This window comes from Vanessa tameamea, chromosome 4, assembly GCF_037043105.1.
Source record: "Vanessa tameamea isolate UH-Manoa-2023 chromosome 4, ilVanTame1 primary haplotype, whole genome shotgun sequence".
NCBI lineage: Eukaryota > Metazoa > Arthropoda > Insecta > Lepidoptera > Nymphalidae > Vanessa > Vanessa tameamea.
In genome coordinates, this window is record NC_087312.1 from 5,045,583 (window position 1) to 5,066,334 (window position 20,752).

Here is a 20,752-nt window from a genome sequence, read left to right on the forward strand (position 1 = left end):
TTATATTATGAAAAAAAAAAGAAACATAAAAATAGACCTAGGACAGATAAGAACTGATATTACTTTAAAACTTTAATATTCTCGAAGAATGTTAATAATGGTTACAATAGGTGATATATCATATCGACTGTTTCGTTCTTCCTTCCGCTTTCGGCACGAAGTCTTCCGTAAAAGATTCCCGATAGGAAGTAATATATTTTTATACATCGAATACGGCATGTAAAAATATACTACATAATTATGGATCTCTAATAATTATTTTTTTTCACCTCTTCAGAGACAATAATTACGGTTTTATCATCAAGCGCTACTTAATTTGGAAACTGGTTCAATCGTCATTCAAACCTGATCACAACAATACTAAGTTTTGCTGTTTGGCGGTTGAATATGTTGAATATGTGCTACCTATTGACTTGCACAAAGCCACAACACACAAATTCAAAACTCTATTCGATTTGGTATTGATAAATATATTGGTTTATTTCTACAAAAATATTGCAATTAAATAATATTTACCGTTATAACAAGATATATGTCAATTAGCGTCAAATAAATGGTCAAATTCCAAACGAAACTTGTCATGTAGGTCGTCTGTTGTATTATTGTTTATCCTAGATATTCGAAAGGTCTTGTGTAACACGTGCTCACATAACTGCAGTAAGGCGATAGTTGTATTCGACTGTATTACGTCATAATTACTTCGCAGTCCGGACTTAGGTGTGCGATGTTCGCCAAGATTTTATTCGCGTCACTAAAGAATCCATATAAATATAAATCTAGAATAATATGATCTAATACTATTATAAATGCGAAATTTGGGATGAATAGTGATGATAATTGGCCAAAATAGTATTGACCATAATATAAATACACACATTTCATAAGTTAAATGCGAAAATATTCAGAACTCAACCAGCCTGTTTTATTAATTTAAATATTTCCATAAAACTATGATGTTATTATATAGTGTGTTAATATTATTGTTCGCCTTATCCTAGATTTAAATAGCATAAGGATAACAAGTAGATTGTAATGTATTTATAATAAAATAGCGGATTTTAAATTAAGCTACCATACAATCTATTAAAAGTACAGTAGAAAGTAACAGCCTGTATATATTCCATTGCTGGGCTAAGGTCTTCCCTTCTTTGAGGAGAGGACTTGGGCACTCTGCTTCGATGCAGTTTGGTTCACAAGTGACAAATTTTCAACTGACACGTGCAGATTATCTCATGCTGTTTTCCTTCACTTCGAGCGAGAGATGAATTTTAAATACATGTTCTTGTCTGGATTTTATCCACATCTTCGTTTTATATTAATGTTTAGCAACAACTAGGAAATCTTGAACCTAGGCATTCGTTTTTGGGGATCTAAAAGTAGGGATGATTTAAGACAATCTTCGGTGAAGTGTAAAACGCAAGTCATTTACCTACAAACGTCAACAAATACTTAGTTTTGTTTTAAGTCCGTAGTTTTTGCTTAGCTGACACGTTTATTTTGAATAATATAGGAATTTTAATTCATTTGTCGACATGAATAATGAATATTAATTATCACTTTGTATATAATTATAAGAAATTTACAAATACTTAGTATATAATGATTCAATAGAAAATAAAATAGGTAGTAATTTAAACTCAATTAAAATTAACATTTAAGAATATTCTATTATGTTTGACTATTTACTTTGTTAATATAATAAGTGTACGGCATGCTATTTTATGAATATTTAAATAATATTTAGTTTATTTTGATTGGAATACTGGGCGTCCAAACTAACCTGACGTTTTTTCATAAGATTCCTAAAAACAATTACCACTTGTATAATGTCTTTAGAATTTCTGACATTAAATATAATTGACTCTTGATTAATCTAATTAATTTTATTTTATTAGTATTGTGCAATTTGAAGAAGAAAGAAACATCATATGTATATTGAAAATTAAGATTGGAAATAAAGACTTTTATATTTGATTTTGATTTAAAGTTATTCATGAACTTGTTATATCGTATTTACTAAATAAGCATATGAATACACCACTACTAGACAAAGCTTGTCTAGGACTCCGTAAATTCAACATCGATTAAGCTGCGGAACGAAAGTCTTTGAATTTCTCTTTCAATAAATGTAAGATTTATTTTAAGTCATAACAAAAGAAAAAGAAACTGTAAACTGATTGATAAGTTAAAGCTGCAGAGTATAGCGGTTAGAGTGGTTGGTTGAATCTCAGAAACAAGATGTCCGATTAGAATAATTATTTTTGTATATCTTCTATATCTCCAATTTACCACACAAATCGTACGTCATAAAAAAAAAGAAAAAAATATATATTTATTCGAGATAAATTTTGGACAACTATGTATAAATAAATATTAAAAGGATATTCCGTATAAGTGTGTGTGTACTCTCTAGAGGTTCGATCCCGACGTCAGACGTGCGTTGCGTCAACGCAAGAAACACGCCCGACTGTGACACTCGCTGCTACGTTCCATTTGTTAAATTCAATCAGAGCGTAGCGAATCGAGGAGGTGGCCTTTTCTCAGCTGAGTAGAATTCTCCTTTGTTTGTTGCCTTAGCACTAGCACAAGTGCAGATATAATAACAGACAATTAATAATTTCCTTTAAACCATTCCTTTATATCAATGTTTATTAGCAATGTATATCAATTTAAGATAATATTTTGATCTTACTTATATTTACTCTAGATAATGACCAATATTTGTATGTATATATATACACGAGACTGGAGACGAGACTGTACATTATGAAGGCTATGTATTAGGTCGACTATCTTGTCTAGTGCGTGCGATTACTGTGTAAAATTTATTTTATAATAGGCGTTAAATTTTTCATTGTACATATTTTTAATAAACATTTAGCTTTATGCTTAAGGCACTTTTATGAGTATTTTTTGTTTTTATAGTTGACAATAATAAATTCGACTGAATTATGAGAATGGTGGTGTACTGTACATACTATCATATATAATATGTATTTTATCATAACGGTATTAGACAATACAATATTTTAAAGATAATTAATAATGTAAATTTGAACCAGCATTCGCCGGCGGATTTTCCGAAGCGATACGACTTGGGAACCTTCAAGAAAAGAGCGTACTCTTTCCTGAAAGGCCGGCAACGCACATGCAAGCCCCCCGGTGTTGCAGATGTCCATGGGAGGTGGGAGTCACTTTCCATCAGGTGAGCCTAGTGCTCGTTTGCCACCTCTAAATTAAAAAAAAAAGTTGTCTATTCATACGTAATTATGTGCTGTTATTTATTGTTCAATAAAGTCATATCATAGTTTTGATATATTTAAAAAAATACCACAACAAATTCACATCAGTATGTATTTCATAACAACGTTGTAAAAGTAACAAAAAGTAAATAACTACATGGGAAATAATCGAAAAATGTACCTTTTAGATAGAAGAAAATACATTATTATCATTAACATGTAATATTTCCTATATTTCATTATTTAAAATAGTATCTTAGTTCAACAGTTTATAACTTATACAGTAGGGAATAATGCAGCTACATATTACAGCCTGTGTAGCGAAGGGATTGACTATTGAAACCCTGGATATCTAACAGGGTTGCGAGTATAACCAATGGATCTATATCGGATACTTCAATTAATATATTGTTACTGTAATCACAAATGGATTAAACGATAGAAACAGGTATATTAAACTGTGTTATCAATCATTATACAATATTCCAATATGTATACAAACCCAGAAAAACAGAAATATAATAAGTAAACATAATTAAAAAATACATTTTCTTTTTGTTTTGAACATTGAAAAAAAATGTATGTACAATACATAAAGGTTATATGAATATTGTATAGATGTTCTGTCTGTCTGTTTGTCTGTTGCTCTTTCACGACATAACCACTGAACCGTATTTAATGAAATTTTGTTTGAAGTAAGCTTGAACTCAAAAGAAGTATTTAGGCTACTAACACCTGATGAACAACTCATAAAATGCGACCAAAGCCACGGGCGACTAGTAATATAACTAGTATTATATATATAAGCGGAAAGCCATAGTGACGCATCACGAGATTTCCGAAAGTGAAGGTACCTTTTTTTTAATGTATTATAATGTCCCTACAGGCGTGCTGTCCGTGACATTGTCATATTATGTATTTATATAAATAGGTCCAGTTGAATTTAAGTTTAGCAAAGTTACTCTTTACGCGACGTATACGCTCACTGATGTAAGGATTTTTGGAAATTTGTACTTCAAGAAGAAGGAAAGAACGACTTTCTATCTATTTTAAACGTACGAAGTCAGCAAGGACAATTTGTTTATTTATACAGTATATAATGTTTTTGACTTAAATACGTAACTGAGTACATATATTATGTTAGGTACGACTACGTATTTTCTTTATTATAAAACGTAATTAATTAACAAGTAACGTTTACTAAATCACATTTATACAAAATAGTAACATTTTACATAAATCATTTTCTCATAAAGATAAAATCATTGTATGTAGACATTATGTACGTAAGCAATAGCATAGTTTTTGTAATATAATGAACGATACGAACACTCACGCTCCAGTAAAACTCACGTGTATGTAGGTAATGCGGTTAAACTTTGTAAAAATTATAACTGTCGTCATAAACAATGTTTAGTAACATTACACGGAACTCAAATTAATTATAGACCTCCAAGGTTATTAAGATTACGGTTTTTTTATCCACTTATAAGAGAAGCATTAATAGTATTTATTTTATACAATTCAAATTTTTGTAATTTTTCCCCTTGTCACTTATATTATAAGTGGTACCATTCAAGGCATTTAAGGTAATAAGACAATTAAGATTAAAAAAGGAATTTATTGTATAATTGTTAAAGAAAACAAAGTTTAAATACAATTTCATAGCATATAAAGTCTTTCATACATAGCTTTGTAAAATACGGGTTAAATAGTTTCATTACCTGTTTTTTTAAATACTAAAAAATTAATTGTAAGTTCGAATTTCTGAAATCAAAAGTCCGCATACCATAAAGTGCGCGAGCGCAGTTTACGTTGGTGCGGCGTCGAGCGAACTCGTGCGTACAGTTTACATTTTTAGTTGCCTATTGGTGTGTGATGTGATCTGATTGGACCACTTAAATCATTGACGAGGAGTCATCCTCTTGTCCTGTGACCTGGGAACATTCGTTCACGTAAAATGGCTAGTACTTTCATTGTTTATATCCTTTTGTTTATGAAATGTTTTAAAACATTTTTTTTTATTATAACGGAACAATCAAAGAGAATGTTGAAAAATGTGTTTAATATTTTGAAATCATAAAATTGTAGGTTAATACGTGCCGATAACTTTGATTAAAACGGAGAAAAACGACGATCGTTTTGTGATTACTAATTTCTTTGATTATACTGATTTGTTTCGCCATAGAGTGTTAATGTGATTAATTAAAAAAAGGAACGCAAACAACAATGAAATTGGTTTGTGATATTATTCAATCGCTAGAGAATTAGTTATACCACGTGCATTAAAAGTTTCATACATTTACCTATATATAAGGAAAATAATATCATAACTCATTAATATTTACTACAAATGTTTATAGTACATAGATAAAAAGCTATCATAGTGTGTGATATAAATTAAAGCTTAAGATGTAAATTTAATGTATGATACTAATTAGAAAAAAAGTCCCTGCTAGTATAGAAATAAATTACTGTTTTTATTGTGATATTAAATTGTCAATACTTTTGTGTTAACTAAAAAATTGTTACATAAATGAACCGGTTTTTAACGTCTGCTAAAAAATCTATCTGTGTCGATTTTTTAATTTAATTATAATTATATAGAAACCTATTTGAAATTAAGTCAATTTTAATATATATTTTTTTAATCGAATAATAATTTACGATGTAAATTTGCTATATGTCATATAGGTATTGTTTAAACAAACAATTAAAAACAATAATGCAAGATTTTATTTTATATACTTGTACTCTTGTGATCAATTGGAACTGTAATAATAATTTACAAGTAAAACACTATATCTACTCATAAAGATTGAATACAAAAGTGATCACCGAAATCGGCCCAAAGAGAAGGTATCGCGTAACACAGACTCAAAAAATATCGAACTGGGGAGTACAATAAAGTTCTATTCATTGAGTAAATTCATCCCAAGAAAGACAATACATTACACATCTATTGTTTAGTGTTAGTGACATAATTCTTTAACTTCGCAAGCACGCGATATTAAGATAATGCAATAGGGAATTCGATGATAATAAAAATATATATTAAACTAGCTATCTGTCCCGGCTTCACAGGGTAGAATAAGGGTCCGTATATAATTTTTAGATTGAAGAACTAACACTATATTGTTTGTTTATTTTTTTTCGACTACGAAAATTGGAATTCTCGAATTTTCTCTACTATATATACTATATATATATACTTTATATACTATACTATATGTCATTTTGTTTGTACTATATAGATATTTTATATTAATTTGTTTGTATGTATATTCATATCATATGTTATACAAAAATCATAGAAATAAAATAAAACTAAGAATTAAATTTTAATTTAAACAGTAACAATATCTGCTTTTATTGGAATATATGCATGCGCGTGTGTTTATTTAAAAACTCGTTTATGTATGTTATATTTAAACTACAGTTTACTTATTATTTAGTACGTTCCAAAAGTGCTCATCATAAGTGATAGGCTCGATTATCATATTGGTTAGAAACAAAAACTATTTCAGTGATAACTGCAGAGATATTTTTTTATTAAATTAAGGCTGATGGCTTGAAATATACAGTCTTATGTAATCTGCAATAAGTCTGTATAATATATAACTGTCTCAATGTCAGTACATTACTTATAGTATGTTTTGAAATGCATTTTCAATAAATAACGTTGCTCTCTGCCTCAATAATTTGTCTTGTGGTTCTTCCCTATACTCGTAAACAATATGCAATGACTGACTTGGCAATATATATTTTACAAGAATATGAAATTTGAAGCAAAGCGTTACTGATATAATAATACTAGCTAACCTTGCGGCTTTACCCGTGCGAAATTTATAAAACACTGCCCTCGTTGTACCCCCTTAGGGATGGAGTTTCGTAAAATCCGTTAGCGGATGTCTGAACCTATCTGCCAAATTTCAAGTTTGTAGGTGTTATAATTTCTGAGATTTCGTGATTAATCATTGAGTGGTATTTCGTTTTTATATACATATATAGATTATACCCTAATTCGTTTTCTGGGAAGTTTTGTATACATATAATGTACTAGCTCGGCTTTGCTCGCGTGGAAATTGATTATATTACAGAATAATTTAAAATATTACGTTAATTTAAGACCTCATTTGTGGTTCGACATTGGTGGGCTAGATACACCAGACTGCTTACAGAGCTCACCCTCGAACAGGTTTTCTCTTATATCTACTCTGGCCATTTTAGAAATTTGACCTTGTGCTTTATTATTTAAGCATACATTAAGCGCGACTGTACTCTCTTGAAATTAAAGAATGATTCTGATGTTATCAAAGATATCCGTGGAATATACACTATTTCTCTTTTAGTACATGCAGTGATAACTGTAACCTATGACATTACGATAGAGAACCCTTACTATTAGTCTGGTGCCATTGCATAATTTTTAAAGTCTTTAATTCCTCAGTAAAATTATTGGCGGCAATTTCCTAACATAAAAAATGACGGGCTTCAAGACTAACTTATATACGAAATTTCAACCCCTATTTTAACCCTTAGGGGTAGAATATCCAGAAACGCTTAAATACGTATCTACTCATTTTTAATCAGCATCTCAAAAATGAAGTTTCATGTTTCTAACTTAAAAAAATGACGGACTTCCATACAAACATTCAACCCCTAGGACTCGAATTCAACCCTTAGGGGTTGAATTTCCAAAATTCCTTTCTTAGTGGGTGTCTACTCAATAAAAATATCCTACTCACCAAATTTCAAGGCCCTAACTTTAATAGTTTGCGCTCGGCGATGATGTATCAGTCAGTCAGGACTTGTTTTTTTTATATATATAGAAGATTGGTTCAGTGGTTTTAATAATCCATAATAGCTCATTTTTGAGTATTCGCTACAAGCTCAATTCGACCGAATTTCAATTACCTATAAAATTATGTCTATATATTTCGTGAAACACACGTTACTGATGTTTGGACAGAAGCACGTTTTATCAGCATGAATTACAGATTTTTGTTGAATTTTAAGACAAAATATATTTATCATTTGTATTATTATTTATGTTTATAGTAAGACAGAAAGAGTTGCTTTTACCTGAAGCCGAGGGCACAAAGAGGTCGTTTTATTAAACTTGGTACAATAACAATAATTTCGATAATAGTTTTATCTATAAATTGCACGATAATTTTTAATTTTGTATGGTTAATTTCAAGTTTAAGAATACTCTATAAATAGAAAAAATGAGGATTTTTGAACTCTTTCTGTCCAGTGTTTCACATATAATGATTCATGCATATTGCTTACCATATCTTTTAAGCCACCTTTGATAAAAATAAAACTTATCGCTTACATTCTTATAAATAATGAAAAAAAATATTAGTAATTGTGACATTTCAATAAAAGTTCCCATTATTGAAATGTCACAACTTTTAGAGTGAATTTTGTATCTATATGATAAATATATTAATATCCAATTAATATACCATAATGTTAATTGTGTTTTTCATTTCAAATTTTAATTTAATTATAAACAATTCCAATATTTTAATTGATTTACTAAGTATAATTACTTATATTGATAAATATGTTTTAAGTATTTACCTGTTATAAGACATTATGCTCCAATTTTTCAAAACTGCGATTCGAATGCCTCGGTTAAGATGTTAAAACAAATGTACGGACCCACTCGTAGCATTTCAGTTACATTTTAATCAAAATGCATATTGAATTGCTTATTGAATATTGTTGATTTAAAGTACTAACTACCGAATGGTGAAATCAATTTTTACAAAGCCTTTGAGAAACCCTCACACCGAAAATTCTAATTGGACGTCTAATTTACATTGACACGAAAGAAGAAAAAGCGGTATTAATATATTTAAAGTGCAGTTACAAAATCATAATATTCTTTATTCACGTAGGCTCATAATAGCACTTTTGATTCGTCAAGTTATAGATTTGAATTAAATGTAAAGAGACCAACGCATCGGTTCGGAAAGTAGATCTTACCAAGAAGAACCGGAATGCAACGCAGTAATCTTTCCGCCATTTTAATTACAAAGTTTATGTCACTAAAGTACAATTACATCAAGAACGATATAACGAGAAATGATATTAATTCTAAATCTTACAGAAAATAAATGTTTACATACTCTCGTATTACGTTATATCACTGAATATAATACACTAGTTACTACTTAAAAACTCGTTAATAGTTCGTTAATTACTTATTATACTTAATAGTTGAGGAATAGTTGGTTAAATATTTTATTACCTACTTTGTATTTTTTGTTTAAAACGCTTTAAAAAAAAACTGCACTCCCAAGCAAATCAAAACTATATATTTTTACCTAGACAATACTATTATTATTTATTATTCATGAATATATTTACGATTTTTGCTATATTTATTGTTAAATAATCTAAAATCGATGGTATGAAACATATCAAATGAATTTCGATGAAAGCTTAAACTTTAGTTAACAGTTTTTTGTCCGCCATTTAGGTTCGGCAAATGATTATAAGGCTCATATGAGACCGATAATTTTTTTTTAGTATTTTTATGAAAAGATAATCTTGACGCAGTCTGCAATTTTTATTTCAATATTGAAATGCATACGAGGTTGTTAGTTTGAACCGTTATTCCGAAATAACTACGTGTAAAAAGTTATTAATTAATTTGTACGATCGTGATCAGACGAATAATGGATTTACAAAATAACATTATATTTATGATGTGATGGCTGATGATTTGATTTAAAGCGTATTATCTAAAGGTCATCACTATTACAACGGCTAAGGTTAAATTTAAAGACTGTGTTGTTTTTTTTTATCTTTTCATATTATGAACGTTATTATTCATAATATCAAAATATAATTAGTTATAATTATTTAGTGTTTTTATTTATAATTAACTCGCTCGGTTGGGTTTGGCGACTACTGACTCACCAGTTATATCGTATCTTTCTATACGCCTGCTTAAAAAGCGTGCTTTAACTAGTTAGCGAGTTTATTTTCATTAACAAAGTACAAAATAATAATCGGTTCACATTTCTTCCTATTTTATTTTTAGCCAGTGTTTTCGGTATTCGTAAAAAATATTTTTATTTTTTTTTTTCTTACAGGATTATCACGTTATTTTATTAACAGTGACTTTGTTATGGAGTGTAACCGAGACAATTGCGACTCCCCAGAAGATTCAAAGGAGGTTCACATTGGAGGAGTTAATACCTTTGCAACATGATTTCTTTCCCGAAAGAGTAGCGGTTGAGTGGATTTCAGGTACCACTAAATATATTATAAATAATCGTCACTATGTATGTACCTTACCAAGGCGCAACCGTGTATTCAATACCTATTAAGATAAATAGTTAGTCAATGGTATTGCACTCATGCACATATATAAGTATTAAATACGTATAGATACATATATATAATTATGCCACGAGAGATAAATAGAGATGTCATCTATCAAAATTTTATAAAAGGCAAGGACGCAAACGTTGTGTAGATCTAAATCCATAGATGTAGATCTATCTATAATAAATGTTTTTAAATAAATATATATGAAGCAATCTAAATTTATATTTTAAACAAAGGTCGATCGTAAAATATGCATTTGAAAAATATCTCACAAATATGCGTTTTTCTTGTATCTTTATTACAAGTTAATTACATTTTTAATATCAGCTTATTAACTTTAATTACATCTGAATTTCAAATAAAATACCATCTCACTCGCTGGTTTCCTTTTTATTAGCTTTTAAATTTAAATAAATATTTGATTAAATAAAGAGTGAATTTTAAGCATCACCTAATTTGTAGTATCTATTTTTATGCATGTGTTTTAAAAACTACGAATATAAATTAATTTATTCTAGATTCGGAGTATATTATTGTTGAGCCCGGTGCAATTAATAAATACGACGTCATCAATGACAGTTATGTTACGATTTTGGATCAATCAGAATTAGTAAGTATATTTTAATTAATTTACTCATTTTAAGAGTATTAGTAAGATCTCCTCGTAAGTTTGTTTTAATGTTTATGATTTTTTCAGCTTAACTTGAGCCGCTTTGCAGTCGCTTCCTTCTCAGATGACCAAAAATACTTACTGCTAACTACAAATAGGAAAAAGGTGCGTTTATAATTTTCTTAACGATAAAAGCCGCCGCACAGTTTTACTCGCGATAATCGTTCTACTTCGCCTTCCCTTATAATCTTAAGTTAAAACCTTTCTTAATAAAGGATTACATAATGTTAACATATTTTAGATAAAAAAACAAACATTAAAATTAAATTCTATTGTTTTTCCGACTAGGAAAGTTGTATTACTCTGCTTTTCTCTATCATAATATGCATGTATAGTACATATATCACTGTAGAATTGTAAATACCGTTAGATTGTAATTTATCTCGCAAGATTGTTAATTGCCGAAATATTGTGAACGGTGATTAAATCAAAATAAAATGTCAAAAAATTCGATACTTTATGATATTTCGGTCAGGTTAGGTTAGTGTTTAACTGATATTATGCAATGAAAAATAATGCTTTAAATTGTAAGCAGTATGTTACGGTTCGCAATCTTTCGATAGTTCACATTCTCGCGAGATAGATTATAATATAACGGTATTTACAATTTTACGGTGATACATATTCTTTTCTCTTGAATCACTCTGTTTGTTGATAAAAATCACTTTAAAATACGTTGCGTATTTTAAAAGATCTAAGCGTACAGACGGCGGGATACGAATTTATTTTGCAACAAAACAAATTTAAAAAACACTGAAATATCAAAAGTCATATGCGACAAAGATTATAATAATTATAACATTATAAAAATAACATACAAAATAAACTGCAAGTTAAATGTTATAAAAAATATAAATATTATAATTATTATTGTTATAGAATTTAAATTAATTATCTGTATTATATATATGTTTACCTCACACATATATCCATGATTTACCTTGTTTAATTAATTTACTACGGAAGTTAAGTACGTTAAACTGAATTCGCTCTGAAATTTTCGCTTTTAGAAAATTATTATTTGATTAATTATTTCTATGCTTGTATGCGGAACGTGAGCTGTAATTTAAACTTCTTTCAGAACGTAATAATAATAAAATTTATGTAAATTAAGAATTATTTACATTAAGGCCATAATCATATACAATAATACAAACAGTCATTAAAAATTATTATTAATAGTTTAAACTGTTTGTAAATTCTATAGTTTTATAGTAAAAACGGCGTATATGATTGAGAGTAATTTGTGGCGTTTTTATTGGAACAATCCTTTGGTTCCTTTAATTCTACTAATAAATATCGATTATGATACGTTCCCGATTTGATTCCGATCGAAATTCGACTAATCTTTACAAAATATAAAATTCCGCTTAATCGTAACTTGGGGTCAATCACTTATGATATGATCTCGATTATATTCCGATCAAACTTCGACTGAACCGTAACTAGATCTTTCTGTTATTGGAATGGAAAAACGGCCGAATGGTTACGATAAAGTAATGATTTGATAGTAGAATTGGCACCCTGATCGCAGGCCTTACTTTCATAATTGGAAGCCATGTGAAAGAATTCTATGTCACTGAAGAGGCCAAGAATAGGAGAGTATAAAGAGGCCAGTCTCTTTTTCCTATTCTGCTTTTCAACCCATATACATTAACATAATAACATTTCTTAGTTCGTATTTTTAAATGTCAATTAAGAGAATTAAATTACAAATATAAATCAAGGCAATATAAAATAACTTGATAAATACAGTATCAAACTGCATAATGCTTTGGTTTCGTCCATGGTCAAGTGATCCTTTCATTTTATAATTTAGCCGCTTATGTAAATGGCAACAGACGTCAAGAAATAATGGATAATTGATTCTTGAACAGCTGTTTCGAACAAATCCAGTGATCTTGAGAGTAGTTGTTTCACGTTCCGTGTGGATACCCAATAGCTTTTTAAATAAATTTACATTACAAAGAAGTTGTTTCAAAATATTTTGAAGCTACTTTTAAATTATCTACTTACGAACGAAGGTTATATTCTATTGTAGAACGTTATGTTGTAAGGTTTAATACTATGGTTTAATACTATTAAGTTCGTTAAAATTTCAGGTGTATCGATATTCAAGTTTGGCGGAATATTCGGTGTATAACCTTGAAAATAAGTAAGTATAAGAATACAAAAAAAAAACATACATTATTACCTACATATGAATAATATTATATATTAAAGAATGATTGCAAACATTGAGATGCTTTTGAGTAAGTTGGTTGGGTTCTCGCATTCTACCGTCAAACAGCATTGCTCCTTTTTATAGTGTAACGATTTGACAAGCGAGCTAAACGACATAACAGGCATAAGGGACACAACATCTTAGATCCCAATCCTGGTGGCGCAATGTCGACGTAAGGGATTGATAAAATTTCTTACAGCATCAGTAGTGTACGTAGCGTCAGGTGGCCATTTTGCCAGTCACCTATCTATTTTGAATAAATAAATACAAAATACGTTTATATGCATATACACTGAATGCGCTCTGTTGATTCACCTGTATTCAATATTAACTTATTTGAGTATAAAACAGGCTATCTCTGATATGCAGAAAAACAATGGTTGAGTAATAATGAAAATATTTACGTAACAGGTCAATCGCTCACATAGGCAATGGTTCCTTACAAGTTGTGGTGTGGGGCAACGGTCACGCGCTGGCATATGTTCAAAATAACAATGTGTATTACGTGCCTGATGTCGCAAAACCTTATGAAGTAATGGCACTCACTATTGACGGAGTACCGGGTAATATTTATCATGGCGTCTCAGATTGGATTTATGAAGGTAAATTAAAGAATTATTTGCCATAATCAATGTTCTTTTCAAAGCGTAATTGTTAATAATTTGAAAGTCGAAAACAGGACCGAATTTATTTTTAGCAATTTTATTATATTTCTTATTTATTCATCTTGAGATAATATAGTAATAATGTTTGTCCATATATTATTTGTTTTATATTTAACCTTTTTTATATCAAATATGAAAAATATCAAAAATATATTATAAATTTGTTTTTTTTTTTTTTGTATCAATTAGAGGAAGTGTTTAATTCCGCTGAAGCAATGTGGTTTTCGCCAAAGGGAAGTTATTTGGCCGTGGCTTCGTTCAACGACACTGAAGTAGAATCGGCTGTTTATCCTTATTACGGAGAGCCTTCTGAATTCGACAACCAATACCCTCTGATGGTTCACTTCAAATATCCCAAGGTTGGTTTGAATTAATAATTATTGATATATCCATTTCTATGGTTTAAAATGTTTACTGTCCCTAGAATATACATTCTCACTGAAATGAAAATTAAGACTTATTTACGACGTAACCAGCTTCCACGATTAAATTAATAGCATTTAATATACATATGTATTTACTTGCCGTTCCATAAAAATATGATTTTGTTAAATTAATTATCATTTATTTGTCAGGCAGGTCGTACCAACCCAGTTGTCCAACTACAGGTTTTCAAATTAATTGAATCAAAGATTGCGTCGATGATAATACTAGCACCGGTTGATATTGTTGGATTGGATCACATTTTAGGAAGAGTAAACTGGGCTACAGATAATAACTTAATTGTGCTATGGTTAAATAGAAGACAGAATATAAGCGTATTAGTTAACTGTGATTTAAAACAAAATAAATGTAATATAATGAAGCATGAGACTGAACCAAATGGGTGGATTGATATCCGTCAACCATTCTTTGACAAAACTGGAACGAAAATTCTGGAAATACAGCCGTTGCCCTACGGAGAACAAAGATTCATGCATCTGGGTCGTTTTGATTTTAATACAATGGAAACTGAAGACTTGACTCCAGGAAATTCAACGGTTACTGAGATACTAGGGTGGAACCTAGATACGGATACTGTATATTATATTGTATCTCCAGGAACAGAACCATGGAAGAGACAATTATGGGCTACTTCTCATGGAAATGCAAAATGTATTACTTGTAATAAACCAAATTGTCACCAAGCTGATGGAATGTTTTCAACGAGTGGCAGTTATGCTATTATTTCATGTAGCGCTATTAATGTGCCCGCCATAACGTATTTTTATATGAGTCAGGTTTGTAACAATTATAAATAACTTTAACCATTTAGTTACGTCACAATAAGACGATAATAAAAGTGAAAACTTTAACCAAAGCATTATGATCGGATGTACAATTGTGGTCGAAATTAAAATGTCATAAAATTATTTTCGATGACACTGACTTTAATTTTTATTATGAATTCCAGAAAGATACCTTTAAAACGTTAACAGAAAATAAGAGATTGGCTCAGAAATTAAAACAGTACAAGTTACCCATGGCTCTGTTCAACATGATTCCATTAGAAGATGATTTAAAGTCAAACGTCAAACTACTTTTGCCGCCAGACATGGAAACAGGAAAGAAGTATCCCATGGTTGTTAGATTGTATGCTGGGCCTGGGACTTCTAGAGTTCTAGATAGTTATGATTTGGGTAATAGAATTTATATATTGTTTCTAAGTGTTTTAATATTACTAACAATAGCCAATTCCAATTGGACAAGGAGTTCAAACAGATAAACTAACCTTAATTTTCCATATTTCATTCTTGATTATATTTATCTATAAAAAACATTATCCACTTAATTACTTAAATAGATTTTAAATTTCTTATAAAGTTACGATAATAACTTTGCCGATGTTCAAAACGCCATTTTTTTACGAATCCATGCTGACAAACAATATATGTTATATTTAAGATCTCAAAGTTGTTTTGTTACTTGTCTTAAGATTGAAGTAGGCTATATCGTTCATAGTTGTGAGGATTATTTATGAATAATAAAAAAAATACACCCAATGCTTAACCTAATTGAATTCTTTATCTTAATTTATAATACAATGTATATTTTTTTTCAGAATATTACAATATGTACTTAAGCAGCAATCGAAGTTACATAATAGCGTCTATTGACGTGCGGGGCTCGGGAGTGATGGGCGTCGAAGCGATGCACGCCGTCAACGACGCTCTGGGGACAGTGGAGATCACTGATACCTTAGACGTGATAAGGTACTATCTATATTAAAGTATTTCATTACAGGAATGACATAGTAAATGTCTCATTTTTGAGCAAAGGGTCCTCTGCTCTGAACAGGCTTAGAGCTTATTTTGACCCTACTCCAATGCGGTTGGTGGATACTTGTTACAACTTGGTAGTTGAATGTTTATGAAAATATGGTATTAATAAAATGGACAACATCACATACATTACTCTGAACCCAATGTAAGTAGCTAAAGCACTTGTGTTATGGTAAATCAGAAGTAACGACGGTACCACAAACACTCATACCCAAGACAACATAGAAAAGTAATGAACTTTTTCTACATCGACTCGGTCGGGAATCGAACCCGGGACCTCTGAATGGCGTACCCATGAAAACCGGTGTACACACTACTCGACCACGGAGGTCGTCAAACTTATTGAAAACTATGGAGATGAATGTTATATGTTGCTATATTAAATTCTATGCCTGAAGAGACGTGATATTTACGGTCTTTATTTTTTGACGTATTATTATTAAGACGTTAGTATTAAAATAAAAAACGTAGGTACGGTTTTCTAATCATCACGTCATACAGCAATCCTGAGCAATATTTAATCATACATACATAATATAGTACATACATAATTTCACTTGATACATGCAAGTTTTTGCACACGGAATCTTATATCATTAGCGCTTCCCGGGTTTGGAACCCTTAATCTTAGGTTTCGATTCACGTGATCGAGCCACTGGACCATCTCGGGTCAAATATTGTAACCAACTACTGTTTGCCCTTAAAACATCGTTACGTTACAGAATTGTTCCATTCCATTCCATTGAGTTATATTTTGTGCGAAACTTGAATAAATAACGTGAAAGTAACCTAGATTTTACTTAACATAACTTTCTTAGTGTAAATGTCGGCATCCAAATAAAATAAAATCAGTAATGAAAACATAATATCATTATTTAAGCTATTACAACATGATCTAAGTTCGCGTAAACGTTATGAGCACCTGTTCATTTTCCGTAATAAATGTGACCTATATATTTCCCTGGGTATCACATAGAATATTAAGTTTCATTAGACTAGCATAGCTGTTCATATTAATACATGGAATATAACTGTCGGTATTTCTTATAAATAAAGTATATATTGATTCTAAAATGAATTATATTATTTAAATATTATATTCTAAGACTATCGGCGTATTCACGCACGAAGGCGCGCCCCTCCACGTTAAATTATAGGCGTGTATTTGTTGAGTGACGTTCATGCTTACAAGATGTCTTAGTGTGCGTGACACGGTTAAGAGTAAAGACAGCAAAACAATACAAATTACATTTAATTTGTTTAGTTCATTTTACTAAAAATTAATTTCTTCGTGAGTGAATCTATAATTGAAGACATTAAAATGTATTTTTTTTTTATTTCTTTTTATAGCAGGAGTGTCCATTATTAAATAAATATATTTGTTTTTATTTTGTAAAGGCGTTTAGAGAAAATGTACTCGTTCATCGATCCTTATCGTATCGGTGTTTGGGGCTGGAGCTACGGTGGATATGCGAGCACCATGATGTTGATTAAAGATGAGGAGCAGACTATCTCATGCGCCGCTGCAGTCGCACCCGTCACCTCCTGGCTCTACTACGGTAATGATCTGACTATTTATTCGTTTTAACCATAAATTTTTACTAGGACAAAATATATATTTGTTAAATCATTTTGGAATAAGACGCTAGTGTTGCCATGCATGTCAATGACAAAATAACAATCTTCATACTATTTTACATGCCAATTGCTATTGTCGAAAACCATCACTCACATTTTTTAGTTGTCCTGTCAATCTTTTGTTATGCTAATGTAAAACAATTTGAATATTGTTCCAACTAAATAAAAAACTATTATGGAAGCGAATATTACGTGTTGCTATATTTTATTGTATGCTTGAAGAGACGTTTTACTCACGGTCTTTATTTTTTGATGCATACGTACCTACTAAAATAAAAAACGAATTGTCTGTACCGAATGTAGATCAATTAATTTTTTACATCAATGAAAGTGTTTTAACAAAAAAATATCGTTCATTGCACGTAGCAATAAAATAGCATCAATCGAGATTGATTTGGTGGAATTTTTAAAAGAGTTCTGGTGCTAGTCTCCGAAACTTATCAGATCTTTATGAAATGTTTCAGAATAAACAATATTTGAATTAAAAACAATTACATAAATAAATTTTGTTTTTTTTTTTTTAAATCGTTTAATAATTAATGTATCAGTCAAAATAATCTAACAAAATAAAGGTATTACCGTGTAATTAATTAATTTATTAAAATATTATAATTATATTATTTAATAACTGGAATGTAATATTACAAATAATTGATTATAATATAATATATAATTTTTTCCTTTAAGTAAAAATATACGACTTATCCAAAATCCGTGCGATGTTATACAGATTCAATTTACACGGAGCGGTACATGGACACGCCACAAAACAATCCAGAAGGTTACGAGAACTCGGATTTAATGAAAGTAGCGGAGAAGTTGCGCGGGCGCCGGTATCTGATCGTGCACGGCACTGGCGACGACAACGTACACTTCCAACACAGCATGCAATTGGCTAAGAAATTGCAGAGAGCCGATATATCTTTTGAACAAATGGTAAAAATAAACTACATATTATTTTATCCTAGATTATTCTAATTACTAATATGGGGAACCAAATTCTGCAAGGAATAAACATGCAGATTTTATGTCACTTGTTATGTGTGGATCCAATTATTATGAGTAACCCGAAATTATGCAAACACTTTTTGAGACTATAACAATACTATGTTATACTATCAATAAGTTTTAGAATATTTATAACTTGGTTGGTCAGTAGACGATTATAAGAAGCACCAACATATTACATACAACTACTATTTATTAACTTTCACTTTGGTTACAAATAGTCAAAATAGATTCTAACAATTTAATACTTGGTGTTAGGATTCTGTGTAAGCCCATCTGGTAGCTACCATCAACTCATTAGATATTCTAAGTTTTGAAAGGTGAGTGAGCCAGGCATATGGGACAGCGTGGTCAGTCCCGAAAGTTGGTGGTACATTTGTGATATAAGGAATGGTTAATATATCTTCAGCGCCAATGTCTATGGGCAACAGTGACTACTTACCATCAGGTCGCTCAATTGCTCGTCCTATGTAATAAAAAATACATTTTTTTTGTAAATTAATTATAGTTTATAATATTTCATGGATCATATTACTTTATGTTTTTTAATGTTTAATAACAATCTTGACCTTTATCTGAGACGATAAAGTAAACGTAAACGTAATCTTTTTTAAATTAATTGTATCTAGAAACGAAAGTAGGTCTGTATGTCTGTCTGTTGTTCTTTCACGGCCAAACCACTAAACTGAATTTAATGAAATTTATTGTGAAGTAAGCTTGAACTCCAAGAAAGGACAAAGGCTACTTTTTATGCTTAACACCTGACAACCAACTCCTATAACGCGGGCGAAGTTGCGACTGACAACTAGTATAATATAAAATAATCCCCTAAAGTTTTTGCCAGCATACACGAGATGGAATAAATGTTGTTAAATAAAGACAAGAACGTTTATTGTTTTGAAGTAAAGACAATTATTAAGTACCCTCAATCATCTCAAGTAATCGCCATCTTATTCCACTTTTTTGTTACAGAGTTACACTGACGAGAATCATTCCTTGCGGGGCGTGAGTCGACACTTCTATCACACGTTAGACCACTTCTGGACGGAGTGTTTTGGATAATTACTAAAAGTATTACTTAATGTACAAGTTAAGACTGTGATTACTGACTATTATAGTTTGTGACTCAATGAAATTATTTATTGTATAGCGACATCCATATTAGATATATTGATATACCAACTGTACATTCTTAAAACTATTTATAAATTATTCACTTAAAACATTAAAAATAAATAATAATTTTGTGAATGTATGTATATCGGAGATACCTATTTGTTTATGGTGAATTTTAATAAATATGAAAATAAATATTTTAGTAAGCTTATTATTTTTCAATACTTCATTGTGGAAGTTAGTGATTAGTTTATGTTTAAAATTAAATATGAATGAGGTAGTTTTTCTTAAAAATACCTATCACTTGATATCATTAATTCCATAGAATTCAAACGCTTGCTGACAGAAAAGCGATACTATAAATACTATAATTTAAAAAAATTGTCTCATTTTCTTTAATAATTATAAGTCATAGACGTCATAGTTTTGCCTTTCATATGAAATTAAAAAAAAAACGTTCAACAACAATAAAAACTCTAATCAATATACTTTTTAAATCTGAGAGTAAATATTGATAGATTTATAAAAACATAAAAATAAAAGAAGGAATACATATGTTTCTTTTGTATTATAGC

General features: G+C 30.1%; 1 protein-coding gene across 1 annotated transcript; it reads left to right on the forward strand.

Moving 5' to 3' along the window:
• The first annotated feature begins 9,844 nt into the window (after positions 1-9,844).
• LOC113394366 (venom dipeptidyl peptidase 4-like) lies at positions 9,845-20,362 on the forward strand. The gene is made up of 13 exons (XM_064220562.1): positions 9,845-9,862; positions 10,358-10,514; positions 11,114-11,205; positions 11,293-11,370; positions 13,368-13,420; positions 13,901-14,091; positions 14,344-14,513; positions 14,730-15,374; positions 15,548-15,773; positions 16,196-16,346; positions 17,814-17,974; positions 18,784-18,989; positions 20,034-20,362. The coding sequence occupies exons 1-13, from the start codon at positions 9,845-9,847 to the stop codon at positions 20,121-20,123; spliced, it is 2,238 nt and encodes a 745-aa protein (XP_064076632.1). The 3' UTR covers positions 20,124-20,362.
• The last annotated feature ends 390 nt before the right edge of the window (positions 20,363-20,752 follow it).